This window comes from Protomyctophum bolini (assembly GCF_963924005.1).
Source record: "Protomyctophum bolini genome assembly, chromosome: 10".
NCBI lineage: Eukaryota > Metazoa > Chordata > Actinopteri > Myctophiformes > Myctophidae > Protomyctophum > Protomyctophum bolini.
Genome location: NC_137871.1, coordinates 29,507,375 through 29,526,875, shown reverse-complemented (window position 1 = coordinate 29,526,875; position 19,501 = coordinate 29,507,375). Strand labels below are relative to the sequence as shown.

The 19,501-nt window shown below is 41.8% G+C and overlaps 1 protein-coding gene across 1 annotated transcript in view; it reads right to left on the bottom strand.

Annotated features, from left to right (window-relative positions):
- The window catches only part of tnmd (tenomodulin), a 54,294-nt gene extending 35,185 nt beyond the window's left edge, over window positions 1-19,109 (bottom strand). Inside the window, exons 1-2 of the mRNA XM_080774763.1 lie at window positions 18,960-19,109; window positions 13,873-14,007 (exon numbers count right to left, since the gene is read on the bottom strand). Of these exons, the coding sequence (XP_080630889.1) occupies window positions 13,873-14,007; window positions 18,960-19,007 (183 nt within the window). The 5' untranslated portion in view covers window positions 19,008-19,109. The remainder of the gene's footprint in view (window positions 1-13,872; window positions 14,008-18,959) is intronic.
- Between the last annotated feature and the right edge of the window lie 392 nt (window positions 19,110-19,501).

Sequence of the window (19,501 nt, the reverse complement as noted above, 5' to 3'; positions counted from 1 at the left end):
TTTACAGACTCATAATTGTTCAAACGTTGTTTACACGATGCAGCTGCCCACAAAACACCATAAAAGGGTTATAGTGATGCACAAACATCTGAGCTACTCTATAGAGAGTATGACCAACAGTCAGTGGAAGCCCTTTCTAATTAGTGTTTCTAATTGGTGCCCTTTGTTCAGGTGAATATAAATCTTAATGCTACAGCTACAGTGACATTCTGGACAATGGTGTTCTTCCAATTTTGTGGCAACAGTTTACGTAAGGCCACTTCCTGTGTCAGAATGACAGTCCCCTGTGTGCTGCCCCCCATGCTCCCCCATACATAGTTTGTTGAGATGAGTGTGGAAGAACTTGACTGTCCTGCAACATTAAACAACATAAAAAAACAACTAGGTACAAAGAGAAGTCCAGCTCACTTCGACCCGTTGAAGATAGAAGGGTCCGTCAGTCCTCAACAGGGACAACTTGAATCAGAGAGAATAACTGCACAAATTAAATTCTGGAGCACTCGACTGGTCTGCAGTGCACATATTTATTAATTTAGCAGGATTGACTGTTTCAACTTGCGTCTAACTTGGAGAAGAAAAAAAAAGAAAGAAACAAACTGAAGACTGTAAGTCTTCACCCCTGTCAGTCATCCCTGCAAAATTATAAATATGTGCCGTCCAGTCGAGTGCTCCAGTATTTTATTTGAGTAGTGTCTGCTAAAGTGCTTTTGTTGTTTAGTTGTTAGTATACAGTATATGGTATAGTATATATTACCAATTTACCATATATAGTATAAGTGGTTGTAATGCCCTACTTGATCATACTACACAGTGTCACACAAAAGTATAAAAAGTAGCCGATCTGCAAGGAAAACTGGAGTGGAAACGGGGTGTGGATCAACACGTTTTTGAGCTTGTTGATCTGCTGCTATTGCTGTTTTCGACAGTTTTGGACATTAATTAGGTTTTCCACCTGACAGACAATATAGCTACATCATTTAATTTAAATCTTTTGAATAAGAAATATAGATTTTTCAGAAAACATGAGTTAGCATTTAGAAGGTGTTTTGAGAATCGGCCTCGCACTTCTAAATGGGTTAACGTTCGGGTGGTTCGGCTCACATTTCACGTTCCAATTCATTCCAAATGTGTTTGATAGGGTTGAGGTCGGGGCTCTGTGGAGGACAGTCATGTCATTCAGGATACAGGAAAATTGCTTTCACAAACGGTTGCCACACATTTTGTCTAGAATGATAGAATAAAGACTGTCTTTTTTTTGTTAAAGTGTATTTCACTGGGACTACTGGTACTGATGAGACACCCCTGTTCTGTTGCCATGGGCCCCGGTGTGGGTTACATGTCAGCATCGCTGGGCCTTTTATTTAATAAGACTGAATAATTCTTGGAAGACCCACTGGAGGAACACATTATGGTCCCCATGGTGAATAAATCTAGGACTTTCGATGAAACATTGTTTCATGCTTCTTTGAGAAATTGGTCACGACCATCTGATTCAACACAATTTATGGATACACTAAGCTAGAAAGTAGACACTTAAGGAATATGATGTACGTGCAAATTTTAGTGCTATGAAAAAGAAAAGCGTATTCAACTGTTTCTGATTCTTCAAATGGGCTAGGTTTCGGTTCATTGTAAATGAGTCACTAATCACACGTCACACCATCCATTTTAAACGCAGACAAATAGTATCTGCAATCTCTGCTGGATTAGGTTCCAAACAAGCTACACCACACTCTCTGACACAGTAGCATCTAATGGTGATCATTACCTTCCACTCTTATGTCCATTTCAGCCCCTTTCACGTCCACTGAATGGAATGGAAGCCTACCTGAAATTACTCTTCTGACTTCTGATAGATTTTCGTCAGGCTTTTGGTACAGTAGGCAATGGAATCTTTATTTATCTTGGCATCATGTCCACTTATCATGTGCAGGAAATAGTCTAAAGAAATAGATCATCACCATATTATGACTCATAGAGATGCACACACACATGCATTTACGTACGCATGCATGTACAGTACACACATACAGACAGGCTCTGTTAGTGAGCCTCCATTTGGTCTGAGAGGGGAGAAGGTATATACAGAAAGAATATACAGTAGATCATTCAGACATTACCAGTGTGGTTGGTTAATGATTGGACAAAAGGCAGTGGATATTCAGCTGCCAGACAGCACTCATCAGACACTCTGAACACAATGTAATGCACAATCTATGTAAAGCGCCTTGGATAAAGGCGCTATATAAATGCACTTTTTACCATTTATCAATAGATGTACAGTATTTTAGTCTAACTAATATATATATATTTCAATGTTATAGTCTTATCTATAGTCAGTATCTTGGTTTGGTCTTTGTCTCTTATTTTGACCTGTTCCTCTGTTTCAGTCTTCTGCTGTTGCTGATATGACACCTCAAAATGTCTCCCCGGGCAAAAATAAATATCTTGTCTAAACTTTGACTGTAGCTGTACATTAAGATTCTTCTTTTAAAAATCAAAACACATCGTTAGTCCAATAAAGTAAGCTTTTACTTGTACCAAAGGCCACTTGGCAGCTGCAGTGAAGAGTGGAAAATAGCCTAAGTTTGTTATGCTTCGCTCACCAGCTGTGATGAAGTATTATTTCACTGTACTTGGCAGGGTATCATACGCTTTCATAAAGCATAACTCTGGAGTTTTTGTTATAGTTTTCTCAGCCTTGCTGCTTTTTTCACTTGAGCCTATAATGCATTCAACAACAACAGTAGCACACAACCAGGACATTTGGGGACACAGACCCAATTCTGGGAAGGTAATGAAAAATCTGACTTTATATAGGCCAGGTTATATAACGTTTAAGACGAGTACAGTTTTGTGTTTTTAATCAGCTATTTATTTGTTTTCTCCCCAATTTAGTCGTTATGCCTATTGTGCATATAGTCCCTTTCCCCTAATGTTGCTCTGGGGAGGATGTAGACAACCACGTGTCTCCTTCGATATACATAGAATCACAAGCCACTTCTTTTCAGGGCTCCCTGCTGAACAGGCCAACCTGTAGTATTAGTCACTAGAGCAGTGACAGGCAATTGTGTTCGTTTGGCACGCCTGGGCAAGCTGGAGGCACTGCAGGAATGAAACTCCTGTGGGCAGGTACTTTACCCCTGCTCCACCCGGATATCACAGCTTTATTTCATTTTGAGTATTATATTTTCCCTGATGTGAGACTTTATTTGTGAGACTGTAATTATTTTGGGACCGTGAATGAAAATACATGTACAGTATATATGTGGGTCAAGACTAGGGTTACCAGCCGCCCCGTAAAATGCGTGTTCTTTCTGTATTTGGAATCTAAAAGACGTGTCCAGTAACAACCTGGGGGTTTTGGGGGTTTGACACGAAATTTAAACCCCGAAATTGACCCGAAAACATTTCGGCCGCGCGGCAAAGATGTCCCTTACTGGGAGTTGGCAACCCTATTCATGACCAAAAGAATAAGATCGCGGATACGAGCGGCCAAAATGACTTTTCTCGGACGGGTGGCTATGGCCTCTCTCTTAGAGATAGGGCGAGAAGTTGGGTCATTCACGAGACACTCGGAGTAGAACTGCTGCTCCTTCACTTGGAAAGGATCCAGCTTAGGTGGTTCGGGGATCTAGTATGGATGCCTCCCGAGCGTCTCCCTATAAGAGGTCCTCACTGCACGTCCCATTGATGGGAGACCCCCTGGCAGAGGCAGACCAAGGACCAGATGGGGGATTATATCTCACATTATACCAGAGGAAGTGGCTAAAGGGAAGGGAAGTCTGGAGCTCTCTGCTGGAACTGTGTATATATACTGTACAGTATTATAGAGACAGACTGAGCGACCAACCGACAACCTTTTTTGATCCAGCGGGGGAAATTCAGTTGCCGGAGGCAGAGGAACGTATACAGTGTAAGGGAAGGATAGCGACACCAAAACTGGTATAGTCAGTGGTATATTGGATCTATAAAGGTGCCGTGAGGTGCACATTTTAAATTATGTCATTACCTTTCCTTGAAACCTCAGGAACTAAACTCAAATGTGAATCCAGAAGTAATGAGCCATGTTTCTACCCTGCTTGGGTATTCAGAGGCAAAATCTAATTTTTAAGTAATGAGGGCGATGCCACATTGATTTTGAAAACAAGAAAGAATTAGAACTGTAAAAGGTAAATTCTTACTACCTACTACAAACCTAAATTGAAGTCTAAATAATATATGCTATGAAATGTTTGAACAATTCTTCCCTGCGTTAAATATGCCCAAATTAAACTACGGGAAGATTACTTTAATATAACACGGTTTTCTGTCATTTTAAAAATGGCTTTATGGTAAAGATTTAGCTGCACGAAAATATGGGGAGGGGGGCAAGTGGTTCAAACTTGAGAATTAAGTGAGTAGCCAAAAATCTGTGAAAATACTGAACAAAGGAAGAAAGACTGGGAAAATTCCATTTCCCAGACCCTAACATACAGAATATGAGAAACTCTTCCTTCCAAAAAGAAAGGAAAAAGATCCTTCATGAAGGATCACAAATCACAACTTCTGACCACACTGCTTTCCTTGTTGAAGCCCTACAAGAGCACAGCACATAGTGTACATAGATGCATAGTATTGCATACGTCTGATTAAGATGATATCCTTTGATCTTATGTGCACGCACGCGCATGCGCACATTTGGATGTAGCATTATGCTGTATTTTACGAAGAGTATCATAGTTGCACCAGCGTCTGCTATTCCTTTCTATTGTGCATTTCATGTCAGATTAAGACAAAGCTAACCTTGGGTTGAAGTTTGTATGAACATTACATCACCCTCTCTGAATCAAAACAAGCCTCAGCATCATCTCCATAATTCTTAACATTTCGTCTCAGACAGAACAGCATCTTCTCGAGCTTCATCATCATTGCCTTCAAGGCAATGATGATAAAATGATAACACAAATGTGTTTTACTTTGGCAAGGCAATGCCTTGCCAAAGTAAAACACATTTGGTGGACAAAGGTGACATTCAAGCCTTCAGCTAGGTCTGGCAGAGTGGCAGCATTGCATCTATAGATCACAGTAATGGTGACAAGTTTTTGAAGAGCGGCGCATAAGGTTACACAGCAAAAGTTTTGATCTGAAACCACATGCATGCTCCTGGAGATGATCGGTGTCATTGGATCAGAAATGCAATGTAGATCTTCTTACTGCTTTTCAGACACAATCCCAGCATACAATGGGGAAAATGGGCACAATACTCAAAATATTTATGCCAAAGACACACTCGGATCGCAATGCTACACAGATTTGTGGCGTAAAGCCCTAACCACACCAAAGTGTCAAGACAGTTTTAGCGTTGTCCCTGCGGTGTGATATGTCTTGTTGCATGTTGACCCACGTTGACCCTAGTGATTCAACCCATGGAATTCAATGGCCCAAAGCACACCAAAGGGTCGACACGGTTTTAGCGTTAACCCCTTGCAACCGTTTGGACCCAAGGAGCTGCATGGTGACCCTTTGGTGTGTTTAGAAGACGCTCAACCTGTCACAGGCGGGTCGAGCTTCTAGTGTTCATACATTGCAGAAACTGCGTCAGGGAGTCTGCAGTTCCCTCCAGCGTTGTGAGGCTGTGAGTGGACACTGCGGGTGGACCAGAGCAGGCTCTCTGGGAGCAAGAGAGAGAGAGAAACTGGATGCAAAAGCTCAATCATAGCAAATTATACAACAGAGTGGAGAATGCTACTTGACAGGCACAGCCTGTGAGACAGAGAGAGGGATGAGATACACACATGCTGGAAAGAGAGGATGGGGGGCACACTTTGTGTCTCCGTCGTTTACCAGCTGCAGTGTGTGTGTGTGTGTGTGTGTGTGTGTGCGCGCGCATGCGCGTGTGTGTGTGTGTATGTGTGTGTTGTGGGGCGCGCATTTGTGTGTGTGTGTGTTGTGGGGCGCGCATGTGTGTAAGAGGCGTGCAATGCGCCATGCACAATTTGCTACTGGATTGGCGACATGAACTGCTGGCACTTCAAACGTTAATCTCTGCTCTCCTCCCCATTAGTCGAGAATTTACACCAGGAAACCCGCAAATGGTGCAACGCTGCGTGGTGTTGCACAGTGGCAGACAGTCTGTTGCTATCCCTGTCCCAGATGAAAGCAGCGTGCCACAAACTGCCATGAGCCTTCACAGGTGCATCCTCAGGCCCTTGGATTGACTCTCATTTAAACAACTCTCCTCTCTCTCTCTCTCTCTCTCTCTCCCTCTCTTCTTCACTTTCCCTGTGTGGGAGACATAATACATCATTTTAAGAGAGTGAGCCTGTAGTGGCCTAATTCAGCAGCTTGGGAGAAACACCAGTGAACGCAGGCCTCCTAATGAATGAATGAGCTTGACATGTAAAATTCAGAAAAGATTACCCGGTTGAGGACATAGATTCCCAGAAGGTCCTGCCAAAAGCAGCTGTTCAGACGAAGCTCTGTTGCTTCACCAGAATAATAAGTTGCAAGAGACCCGGTAAACAGAACGGGGGGGGGGGGGGGGGGGGGCACACGGACGGACGGACGGACAAAGTGAGAAAGCGGAAATTGATGCATGACAGGAAGATGGAATGATATTGCGATCAAGTGTTCCATCCCCACTCTCACGCTGACACAAGGACGTTGAGAGGATTCTCGGGGTGGACATAGCATGGAAACGATAAATAAACACAGGCTTTGAAGCCTGTGTCCATTGCAAAAGCAGCAGGTGCGTTTTGGTTCATTAACGAAGGCGTTCCTGACACCCCCCTCCCCCCCCCCCCCCCCCAGCCATTCCCTGAGGCTATCAGGAGCAGCGACTCTGTGGCCACCTTGGGACTGGATAAGGAGCCATGCCAAGGTTAGCAATGGAATTGTAGCTTGAATAATGGAGCACTTCCCTCAGGCCTGACACCCGTGAATTTCTCGGGCACTTTTGCAAACACCTGTGAGCCAGTCAAAGCTCTCCAGCATACGGCTGTTTACAGCCTCTACCATTCACCAGTTACCCTGCATGCATGTGCCTTGTTGCCATGTTGAACTAACACTATCTCAATGACCCTGTATCTCGTTTCCCTGTTGAAGTGAAACTAGCTCAATGACCCTGTATCTCGTTTCCCTGTTGAAGTGAAACTAGCTCAATGACCCTGTATCTCCTTTCCCTGTTGAAGTGAAACTAGCTCAATGACCCTGTATCTCGTTTCCCTGTTGAAGTGAAACTAGCTCAATGACCCTGTATCTCCTTTCCCTGTTGAAGTGAAACTAGCTCAATGACCCTGTATCTCGTTTCCCTGTTGAAGTGAAACTAGCTCAATGACCCTGTATCTCATTTCCCTGTTGAAGTGAAACTAGCTCAATGACCCTGTATCTCGTTTCCCTGTTGAAGTGAAACTAGCTCAATGACCCTGTATCTCATTTCCCTGTTGAAGTGAAACTAGCTCAATGACCCTGTGTCTTGTTGCCCTGTTGAAGTGAAACTAGCTCAATGACCCTGTATCTCCTTTCCCTGTTGAAGTGAAACTACCTCAATGACCCCGTGTCTTGTTGCCCTGTTGAAGTGAAACTAGCTCAATGACCCTGTATCTCCTTTCCCTGTTGAAGTGAAACTAACTCAATGCCCCTGTATCTCCTTTCCCTGTTGAAGTGAAACTAGCTCAATGACCCTGTATCTCGTTAGTCGTTTCCCTGTTGAAGTGAAACTAGCTCAATGACCCTGTATCTCGTTTCCCTGTTGAAGTGAAACTAACTCAATGACCCTGTATCTCCTTTCCCTGTTGAAGTGAAACTATCTCAATGACCCTGTGTCTTGTTGCCCTGTTGAAGTGAAACTAGCTCAATGACCCTGTGTCTTGTTGCCCTGTTGAAGTGAAACTAGCTTAAGGTTGTTTGTGAAATGGAGATGCAGCCCAAAATAAACCAATTTCCACCATATGGAGGAAAAACAGTTTGGTTTATTAAAGGCCAGGCTTTTTCCTTTTCTCAAATTATATGTGCAAAGTCATTTGCTACTATTCTCTTATTTAGAATCAATGTCCAGATTCTATTTTCATGCAGTTGCAGATGTAAACTGGTAATAATAACAGTGAATTAATTTACAAGGAAGCAAAATCCCCTGGCGAGCTCTGTGGCCCAGAACAATAATGAGCACATAGTAAACATTGAGGCAGACATTTGCCGTAAGCCAAAGAAGAATGTGGTTAGTCTCTAACACACGACTACACACAATGCACAGGAATACAAAATGTCCCCCATGCACACGCACGTGCGCGCCGCACACACTGGCAGCAAGACTGATGGCAAACTATCTTTGCCAGCCCTCTGTAACGACATATGTTTGGAAGTAATTAAAAGAAGCTCCCTAGTGGTTATCATGGCATATTGAAATACAATGCGCAGAGCAAATTACCTTTCCATGGTTGTTTATAGCAGGGCTCCAGATCGCATTGCTTTAGCAGTCAGGTTTTCAAAGTGGGGGCTGCCAGGGTGCGCCAGGGGGGCCAATTGAAAGGGAGAGTAAAATTCATAAATATATAATGTGTATATATAAAACTTTAATCTCAATTCAATTCATAGAATGCCAGTTTAACCACTTTCAATCTGGCGTCCCTATTTTGGGCATGTCATCACTGTCCGAGATTCTCCAAATTCTTCCCCAAATGTGCACACAGTTGCAGCTTTACTAGCCTCAGGATCGCAGGCGTTTTGTCTTCAAAGGGAAAAAAAAGCCCAGCAGGAAAAGTGGCGTAGGAGTGGGAGTGAACCTTGTATTTTGCTAAACCATTAAGAGTCACTCCAAATTTGGTGACGTCAGTGTTATCCGCTGCGTTCTACTGGGGAGGGAGGCGAGGAGGAGGGGCTGGCGGGCTCATATGTTGGTGAAGTTGAACCAATCGGAAATCGGTGTCGGTTTCAAGCGCTATAGTTTGTTCCGCCCCTCTATGCCCAGGCTACAGCTTTACTAACAGTGTGTCATTATGTGAGCTTGTAAAAGCATTGGGGGGGGTGGGTGAGTATACAGCCCAGAACTGACAAATAGATAGATAGATAACTTTATTGTCATTCAGCAGATACATAAAATGCATAAGAGAACGAAATGTCGTTTCACTGGCTTTTAGTATGCTAGTTAAAATCTAGAATCCACTTTTAAAAAACAAATAAATTAAAAAGCACCATTAGTTCATAGAGAGACAGATATTGCACAATAGGAGTCCTTATAGCAGCATATGGGGGGAAAACTGGCTTCTAATTGCAACTCTAAAGCTGCGTTCAGACTTGAATATACTATATATATTCGCCTCGGTTCGTCCCGTTTGTGCTGCGCCGCGCCCGTTCGCCCGTGTTATGTATTAACATGGTTTTCAAAGGGCAAGCTCATTGGAACAGGGACAGCCATCATAAAGTGTGTAGTGTTGTGAAATATTCATATAGCGTTTCTGTCTGTCTGTCTGTCTGTCTGTCTGTCTGTCTGTCTGTCTGTCTGTCTGTCTGTCTGTCTGTCTGTCTGTCTGTCTGTCTGTCTGTCTGTCTCTCTCTCTCACTGATGGTGTGTGTAAGGGGGGTTGAAGGTTGGTGGAGGCTAGAAGCTGACAGACAGGTGATTCAGCTTTGAAGTGCCGCCATTTCGCTCGTTGATGTAGGCCAGAGAATGAGCGCTCCCCCTCAAGACCCCATTAAAGCACAACCCTGGGTCTGTGGGTTTGATGTTCATTGCCCGGGCAAGCTCTGCCATCAATGTATTTTGTGCCACGTGACAATGATCACAGCTTATTAAAGTGGAAATAATGACTGCTCTTCCTCCGCTATGAAATATTTAACAAGGACAAAGGAGATGGCTCAAAGGTGATTTATATCTGTGTTGAAGTGGGGCGGACGTGGATGTACAATCTATACAGGAAGCAGAGGTGAACCTTGGTTAACCTGAGCTCAGGACCAGTGTTGCAAAGTCTGCTTATTATAAGTGACTTTGGGCTTGTCTTTTGGTAAAGTCCTTTGGATATATTGGTAGATGCGGGTTGCATTTTCATGATTATTTTCTTTTCTTTTAACACAATAAAAGGTAACATTATTAAAAGACATTCAAATAAATAAGTGGCGGTGAGAAAGGAAACCCATGAGGGCTTATACAAGGTGCTGTTGTGCTTGTTTTATTATAATTAAAATGTTCATGTCAAGGGTTAGCCAGCCCCCTACTTGATAGTTATTTGTCCACGGATCCTCACCTGAAAATATTTTGTGTAGTAACCTGGTCCAAAAATGGCTACAAAATAATAAACTGTTACGGAATATGAGGAAGTCCTGTAGCATGTTGTTCGGCCACTCACGCAATGTCCAAAGCTCCTCCGATTTATTGATCAACTTTGAGGACGGTTCTAACCTTGAAAAGGTGGACCCATTTAAATACCTCGGTGTCACGATGGTCCCAGAACTTTCTTTTAAACATCATATTGATCAAACAGTTAAAAAAACCTATGGCAGGCAGCCTGTGCTCACTCTACCCATCCATCAACTGTTTCTCTTTCGAAGTGAGGAAAATAATCATTTCTCAATTATTACTCCCCATTGTAGACTATGCCGACATTGTATACCAAAACACCACTGATACTCACCTCAAGCCACTTAATGTATTATGTAACTCCTTGTGCAGATTTGTCCTTAGATGCCCATACAGAACCCACCACTGCCAATTGTACAGCTCACTTGACTGGCTGTAGCCCAAGGCTAGAAGGCAACACCACTGGTACCTATTCCTTTTCAAATGCATCCACTTCAACTGACCTTCATACCTGAAACAGTCCCTGAAACCATGCACATCCCCATACCCACTTAGACACACACACACACACACACACACACACCCCTATCTCATGGTTCCCAACAGAATACTTTCGGTATCTGGACGCAGGTCATTCCACTACAAAGCTCCATCTGACTGGAACAACCTTCCACTTTCACTCAGATCAACTACCTCTCTAGGCCGCTTCAGGACCTATATTCACGTCTCCAAACAACCTGTTCATGCTTCTAATACTACTTACTCACATGTTTACTTCTTCGACACAGGTTATAGTACTGTTTTTCTCTATTTCCAATTTTCCATATATAAACGAGTTGGGGGCTATATTATATATTAGAAAGTTACATGCTTAAGGGACTCTACACTTTCAAAGAAATTAGAGAAACGGTTGGATGGCACTTACACCCACCTTCTAATGAGAGTGAAAAATCTGTCTTGGAAGAGCCACCCATCGACTAATTTAATATACGGCAACCTTCCCCGTGTTTCTTCACTAGTCCGATCCAGAAGAACACAGTTTGCCGGCCTCTGCTACAGAGCTGACAATGAGGTTATATCTTCCCTTCTTCTCTGGAATCCTGCCTCAAAGCAGACCAGAGGTAGAAAACTGTCGTTCCCTGATGTCATCGCTAGGGACACATGCATCAGTATAAGCAGGGACTGGGGATGACAATGAAGGACTGGAAAGTCTGGTGTGGCATTGTGAAATCCATGATCTCGACCGCGGTCGAAAAATGATGATGATGATGATGTATAGGGACTCTATTGCTATGTATACTGTAGGTGCGACAGAGTTTCATCCTGATATTTCCCAAGGCAGAACTGCCAGTCAAAGCGAAGACATGGCCCACCTCACTGTGGACACAAATAACATGGAAGCAAACATCTTTGACTTTGCAGAAACTCTTGGGTAATAAAGTCAAAGACGTTTGCTTCCATGTTATTTGTGTTACTTGAACTAACTTGAACTTGAACTACCCAAACTACATAGTGCTGCTTTATGGATAGCTTTTATGTTAGTTTCAGTATGGTATACTTTTAATGCTGCATATTAATTTAGGATGTTAAGGCAGCTGCATCAAAGGTGTGCAGTAATCTGAAAATAATACGCAACCCTCTGGTCAATCAAAATCGAGTGTTCTCCGTGGCCATGGTATGATTAAGCAATAACTCATGACAGGCCGTGCTATATTGTCATTTGGCCTGACAGCCCCCTTAGGTGTGATATAATGACAATAAACATGGCCTAGAGTGAGTTGTTGCTTTTTATAAAACTACCAAATATGGCAACATAAAAATCATAGACATATCCCATTTTAGGGTACGATCACAAGGAACTTTGATTCTGCCTGCAAATGATTTTCTATAGGAAAGGAGTGGTTATGTAACATGGAAAGGAGTGGTTTGACTAGTCTTTGTTTATTACAATATCATAATTTAAACATCAGTGAAATTAGTTGCTGCGCACACAGCTTCTGTGAGCAAGTCAGTTATGCGAAGATATCCGCACATCAAGGGGGAAAATGCACCCCACTGTCATGCGGTTATTTTCTCATAACTGACTTGTTCCCAGTACATTATCCTTACACCTTACATAATACATGCACGGGACGGAAGAATAGTCTTTGAAACGGTCAGAAATAATATTAAATGTCTCCAAGGAACGACCACTGTTTTTTCTTTATTCGCCCCTGGGCATTAGAGCACAAAGTTTGCGGCTCTGATTTGCAGTCAGAGCCGTGGAAGATATTTACTCTACAATATGTGGGCTTCAAACTCTTGCCACGTCCTTATCCCATTCTACTTAAGAAATACAATGATTTCAATAATTTCCATGTTACATAACACCTGAATGTCAATGTGAAGTATCGATATTGTTGCCACGGACTTGAGTAAATTAGCCTTTTTTAGCCCCTTGGGAAAATCTGCAGAAGGAGCAGAGTGAAAATGTTCTCTATCAAAAGTGAGTGAATTGGATTTTACAAGATGAATTGCTGGGACAAGAGTTTACTCCAATTATATCACCAAGAGCCTTGAATTCTTGTGCAGCTGTTTAGTCCAACAGCAATTAGGCTCAGGATTGGAGGTAGTGGCGGCCTTATATGTTTCAATCGTTTCAATTGAAACGGGCCTCGAGCCTCCAGGGGCCTCCCCAAAAAAAATATATATATAGTAGTAGTAGTAGTAACAGTAGTAGTAGTAGTAGTAGTAGTGGTAGTAGTAGTAAGGTAGTAGTACTGTAGTAGTACTAATATTGCATTGCATCGCAGCCTCCCAATCAGCCTCATCCTGTACGTCCACTTACCACTAGTTGGCAGCAGCAAATAATCACTGCAGGTACTCGACCTGTCATGTCACGTTGACCTGTGTTGTTTGGTTGTAATTGTTCCCACTTCCCAGTGTGTGCACTCACTGCACTAGCAGCGCTGAGAGTTGCAGTTGCATCATTGTATAGCCTATGCTGCCTTCCAGTTATACCTTAAAGTAAAAAATTGGTTAATCAAGCAAGCTGCTTTTGTTTATTTTCTACTTGGCTGTGTATGCTGTTCATCATTTGAAGTCCGATAATACACACTGACACTGACTTTATTTCTTATTTTATTTGATTATTAATTATTAAAATGATGACGTTATGAACGGGGCCTCCCGATCCTTAAGGCCACCCTTGATTGGAGGTATCAAGAGCTTGCATACTGACAAGATGTTTACAATGTGCAAGAGCTGCTAACAGAGTAAATGATAAATTATGCTACAGGCCGACGTTTCCAGCAGAAAGATTCCAGTGATCTGTCCCAAGATTTCCCCCAAATCATAGAGCTGACAGTAAGACTATTGGCAGAGCAAAACACAGCTGTCTTTTCCATTGCCTACAAAGCCTTTCATATGGCATAATAAAATACAGAATGAGGGTTGTCTTTGGCTCTTATAGCTAATCCATACACCGTCACTCAACCAAAACTCGACTGAAAAATGTGCAGCACTTTTATTTCCGTGGTTGAAAAATGTTTTTGGTTCACTGGCAGAATTCACAGAGTTGACTGTGCGTCTAACAAACACAGTTTTGTTTTTAGTCTTACCTGTCCTGGGCTTGGACTCCAGAAGTACCACAGGCTGAAAACACCTAGGGTCAAAGCCAGGAAGAGCAGTCCTAGAATTAGAGCCCCTCGCTGGTAGCTGCGGTATCTGGCTTTCTTCTCGTTCCCCACCTCGACCTGCAAACAAAGGTTTGGGGGGAAATTACTCTAGGTAGCAACTTTATCCTTTTGTCTCAGAAGGGATAGGTTTAGGATATTTATTGTTACAATATGATACAAAAATTACCTGAAAGCCACACTTGCCACAGGCAATAATGTTAATAGAGAATGTGAAAGTTAAAGTGTCACCCACTAGACCACTCAAGTAAAACTCTTAAAGCGGCACTATGTAACTTTTTCTTGATGAATATGAAATTCTGTCCAATGTGTACCATGGTAGAGTATGTTAATACAACTTATACAATGTGTGTCGTTGTATTTTGTCTCCCTGTTCTTCTATTTAGACATGTAGATAATGGCAAAGGTCATGTTTAACCTAGACACAACTTTTGACTTGACGGTCAAGATTGAATGTTTTCCCCTGAGCAAGCAGGCTGGGTCTTATTTGCTCAATTGTACAAAATGTGAGCACATGCGCTGGAAACCACGTTCCAATCTGAGGTATAGAAGCGGAACCTTACATAGTGCAGCTTTAAAGTATCTTAGAAATTCGAACTCTTAGATATGGTCGTGGTGCCATGGGTGATGATGATGATGATGCTTGCAGGGAGAATTCCATGCATCTTTCATGGTATAGCGCTAGCAATGAGGTGCTGACGAAATGGAGTGAAAAGTAAACATTTTGTATTGTAGTAGCTTAACCAATTTAGACCAGTTTTCTGAAAAACCCATGTCTCTATGTCAGTCGTTCTCAAACATTTTCATGTCAAGGACCCTCAGAAATCTATGTACTTGCCCGCCTAGCAACATCTGAAAATATGTTGTTCCAGGGACCCCCCGAAGCAAAGATTTGAGTTAAAAACGTTCGCTCTGAAAGAATATATTCAAACATTTGAGCAACATTTTCACGATTTTTCAAAAATAGCGCTACGAGTTGTAGATATGCTATTTTTCAACAGCTAAAGTATAACACCAAAAGGGGTTCCCGTCCAGAATGGGTTAAGAGTGAAAAATAGAGTACAGTACGGATCCTCATAGATCGTCCTAGTAAATGATCAAAGTAGCACCTCTGCATTAATTACAACTCAATTAGAAACTGGCATGCCAGACGGCGCTTTTTTCCAAATCAAACCCTGTCATTTCAGCTTTTATTTTTGATTGATGGTCTCATTTATTGATTGATGTGGGAATAGTTTAAGCTGTCTGCTGTCTGTCTTGCATCTCAAATGACTCGCAAAAGGCTAGGATGAATTGGTTAAAGAACAAACAAACATGAACATAAGGCAAGCGATCTACTTCCATACAACCCATGACATGCACAAAAATGCTCCCCAATGAAGCTACTGTATCGTAATGAAAAAAGCAAACCATACAATGAAAGCAATGATACACGAGGCACAGCATATGGTGGAGCCGCACTTCAAAAAGGTCACATTTATTAAACTTTTCCTCAAATTAAAACTCTCTCTGCTATAGTGAAATTCCCCAAGCTTATGGCCACAAATTAATAAAGGCAAGCTTTTGTTCCAACACAGTTCCAAGGGAGACTATATGAAAGCGTCTCATTCACACTGGACTTTTTTTGAAGCTCTCAGAAGACAAAAGAAAGCAAAGTAAAAACTGAACCAACTTCAATTAGAAACATTGGTGTTGCTTATCTGCATGTCTTTTTGTGTGTGTAGTGATGATGAAGCAGCCTTGCCCTTCCATTATGATTGAGGTTGTTACGGCAGTTTGACTACAGTGGATTGGGGAATACTTTATCAATTCCTTATTCATTATAAAACGGTTTAGGGATATACTCTTGTTAAAAATAACTTAGTTTTTCTTTTCTTTGCCTTTTACCCCTTTTCTCCCCAATTTTGTAAATGCCAATTCATTCCACACGTTTGTGTGTTTGTCACGTGCTGTTGTATCCTACTGATTCACCTGCCAGTGAGGAGCCCCAACGGGAGGATGTATAGCGCCACCGCACAGTGGCGCCCACCATCCTCCTCCCATTCATTCCCTGCTGACACCCCAGACCTTAGGATGTAGTAAAACTCACCAATTGACCTATAGCTAAGCCCCTCCTCAAACTGCTATGGTCCAATCACAGCTAAGCATAACATGGGTTAGAGTAGACAAACCTCTACACCAATAGTTTTCCTATATGATAAAACATTGTTTTAAAAAAGAAATGTCACTCACATATTTTTCCAGTGCATACAGTATGGCAGGCCTTGTTGACGGATTTGGAAGAGATTTTGAAGGTCTGGTTCCAAAAATGAACCAGTATTGGAATGAATGAGCCCGGCTGGAAAGTGTCCAAGTGGGAGTGTCTAAGTGTGAGCACTACTGATTTAAAAGACATTTGTATAGAATCTGTCACGGAACCCTAGTCAAAATATATAGGGTTTACTAGAGTTTCCCGCACACTGTGTGGTCTAAAAATGTAAGTAACACATGCGATGGTTCTTTGTAGGAGGTGGCAGTAAAGTAGGGGCTACTAGAACACTGTATTTAACAACACCTACAAAGTCTGTAAGAGACCAGTAAGTATTATGAAAGTTACCCTCGTAAGTCATTATGCAAGGCTTTATAAATTATAATGGTCTATAATTGCATTATGAGTACTTATGTACTGCTTGGCAGAGCTTATAACTGTAATTATACAGTGTATAATGACATAAGTATATATGCATTGTAATCAGCTTATAGCTGATTACAATGCATTTATACATACAACGCCATTATACTAAAATGATTTAGAATGTTTTGTGATAATTCTTATAAAGCATACTTCCTGTAACTTTAATTATGTTATAAGCAGATTACAGTATAATGCATTAATCGTGTTTTTCTAATGCATTTTAGACATGGGATTAAATTACAAATTTATATTACTGAATATTTCATCTAGTTATTCATTTAACGTGTTTGCGACAGTGGGTCGTTAACGAAAAGTGATTCAGATCAAAGCATGAAGCCTGCAGCAAGGTATGATGAGAAGCAGAAGACCTAATCACAGAGCCAGACATTCCTCACATAGAGAATCTCTTTTAGTGGAAAAGAAAAATGTGTCACTCTCTCTCTCTCTCTCTGTCTGTCTGTCTCTCTCTGTCTGTCTGTCTGTCTCTCTCTCTCTCTCTCTCTCTCTCTCTCTCTGCTCTGGAGGGAAGCAGAAGCAATGGAAACTTAACTTGGAGGACAAACCTCCGTCTGCGGTACTCACAGAGGAGGAGGGGGGATACAGTCAGAAGGTACTCACAGAGGAGGAGGGGGGATACAGTCAGAAGGTACTCACAGAGGAGGAGGGGCGATACAGTCAGAAGAGAGGCACATATACAGAAAGACGTGTGTGTGCGTGCGTGCATGCCAAAGCGGACGGTCAGTGTTCAAGGCGTCTGGGGCATGAGATTCAGACGCCTGGTGCTCTGTGATGAGCAGGGCCATGGAGCCCCCTGCTGTTCTTGTGAAAAGACGGAAAAAAGGAGCCAGTGGTGGAAAGTAACTAAGAACATATACTCAAGTCCAATTTTGAGATACATTTACTGTAGTGTTATTTTATACTTCTACTCACAAATATTGTACTTTTACTCCACTACAAGTATTTGAAAACTTTAGTTACTACTGTAGTTAGTTTGTATATTTTGATTATTTATATTATTATTATATTATATATTATATTAACCACTTCAGCCCTTTGGCTTTATTTTTTAAGTAGTAGTAGTAGTAGTAGTAGTAGTAGTAGTAGTAGTAGTAGTAGTTTATTTTACACTTTTGTACTTTTTCACAAGTCAGGTTTGATTACCAAACTTTTTATTGTACGAGTGTTTCTACATTACAGTATTGATCCCTTTACTTAGGCTACATAAAACAAATTGAGTACTTTTTTTGCCCAGCAACGGCATATCCTAAAAAGCAGGTAGTTTGTTCTGGCAGTGTCACCTCACAGTGACGTGTTCAGGTCAAAGAGAATGAACACATCAATCACAGAACCCCTGAGTATGTACTACTGTACCTCACTGATCAAGGTAGTTCAAGACACCATCTGCTAACAGCGTACTGTATCACATTGCTTCATGACAATCAGACAAGATGAGGACGGTTGATTTAATATTCACTGCAACTGAATGCATTTGAAAACTATTGGCTGACATCCAGGAATGTGAAGCCACAGGTGGTTTCCTAATCATAATTCTCAACGTATACCATGGACAACGTTTCTGCGACTGCTAGATCGATTGGCATTGCTGTGGCAGGGGGGGGGGCATGATGGATGGCTAGAAAGCATGCTTCATCACGGGGAATAACGCTGCGGAGCCAGTGCCCTGCGCTGCTTTCGACCTGCACGTCTGTGTCCTGTGGTATAGTATTGCATATGAGAGATTTGGATTTCAAAACCAATACTGTGCCTGCCTGCAACACCACTTGACCATGAGTTCACAACAGAAGAAAAAGGGAAAAAGAAATGATAGGAAGATTTCAAAGCTCAATGAAGGTGAGGCACGGGGGTGAGAATAAAGCAAGGGCAGGTGGAGCCGAGACAGACGGAGAGAGAGTCTAACAGTCAAGGCAGAAGGAAGAATGATTTCTCTGAAAATGTTCTGATATCATCATCACTCGCTCAGATATAAAGCCCTGTGCTATTTCACATTTTTTGCTTGTGTTCAAGTTTAGAAGTTCAACAGCAATGTCAAATATTGTGGCAAAAAAATAAAAAAATAAATAGAAAAGCATTATTGCTTTTTTTTTTCGCCCTCTCCTTTTTCCCCAAGCCACCTCTGACAACCACCTACATCTTTTCTTTCAATGAGAAGCACAATTCTAAAAGGTGTGATTTTCAAAAAAGCAAGCAAAAACTACAGATCAATTCAATTCAATTTTTTTTAAAGCTGACTGTATAATGACGTCACACAGTTAACCACAGTTTATTTAGCACAATATGGGAAATAAATAAATAAATATCATCATATTTCTTAACTCACATCTTTCCACAGAACCTGTTGACTGCTGGCCTGAGATCTAGTTTCCATAATGAATAGAGCACAGAAAGATTCCTTCTTCCAAGCTGGGGTAGAAAATACTGAGACTCTGGAAGGCAGAGTCCCAGCTTCATTCCATTGATAATTTGGGAGTACGTGTGCTGAAGGGGAGGGAAGTTTCAGATGGAGTGGAATTACAAAAGCACTTGTGATCCCCATTATAAGCTTAGCAGATGTCTCCTGCACTGCTCTATGCAGTTGAATGGTGAGAAATCATTATGCAAACTGAGAGACAATGCATTTTTCATTCAGTAAATTACTTTTCAGCACTTTGAGTGACGATTGGTTCAGCAGTGGCACTTTCTGAACTTTAACCCATGGAAGACACACCTTGTTGAATGTAAGAATAATTTACATATATGTATATGTTCAGTCATAGCCTATAGGTTTTTAAAGAGTAGTATTTGCTGCTTTTATTCCATAGCCTATTTAGGTGCCTTGCATAGAAAGGAGCTGGGTGACGATTTGTTGAGGATGGCTAGTAT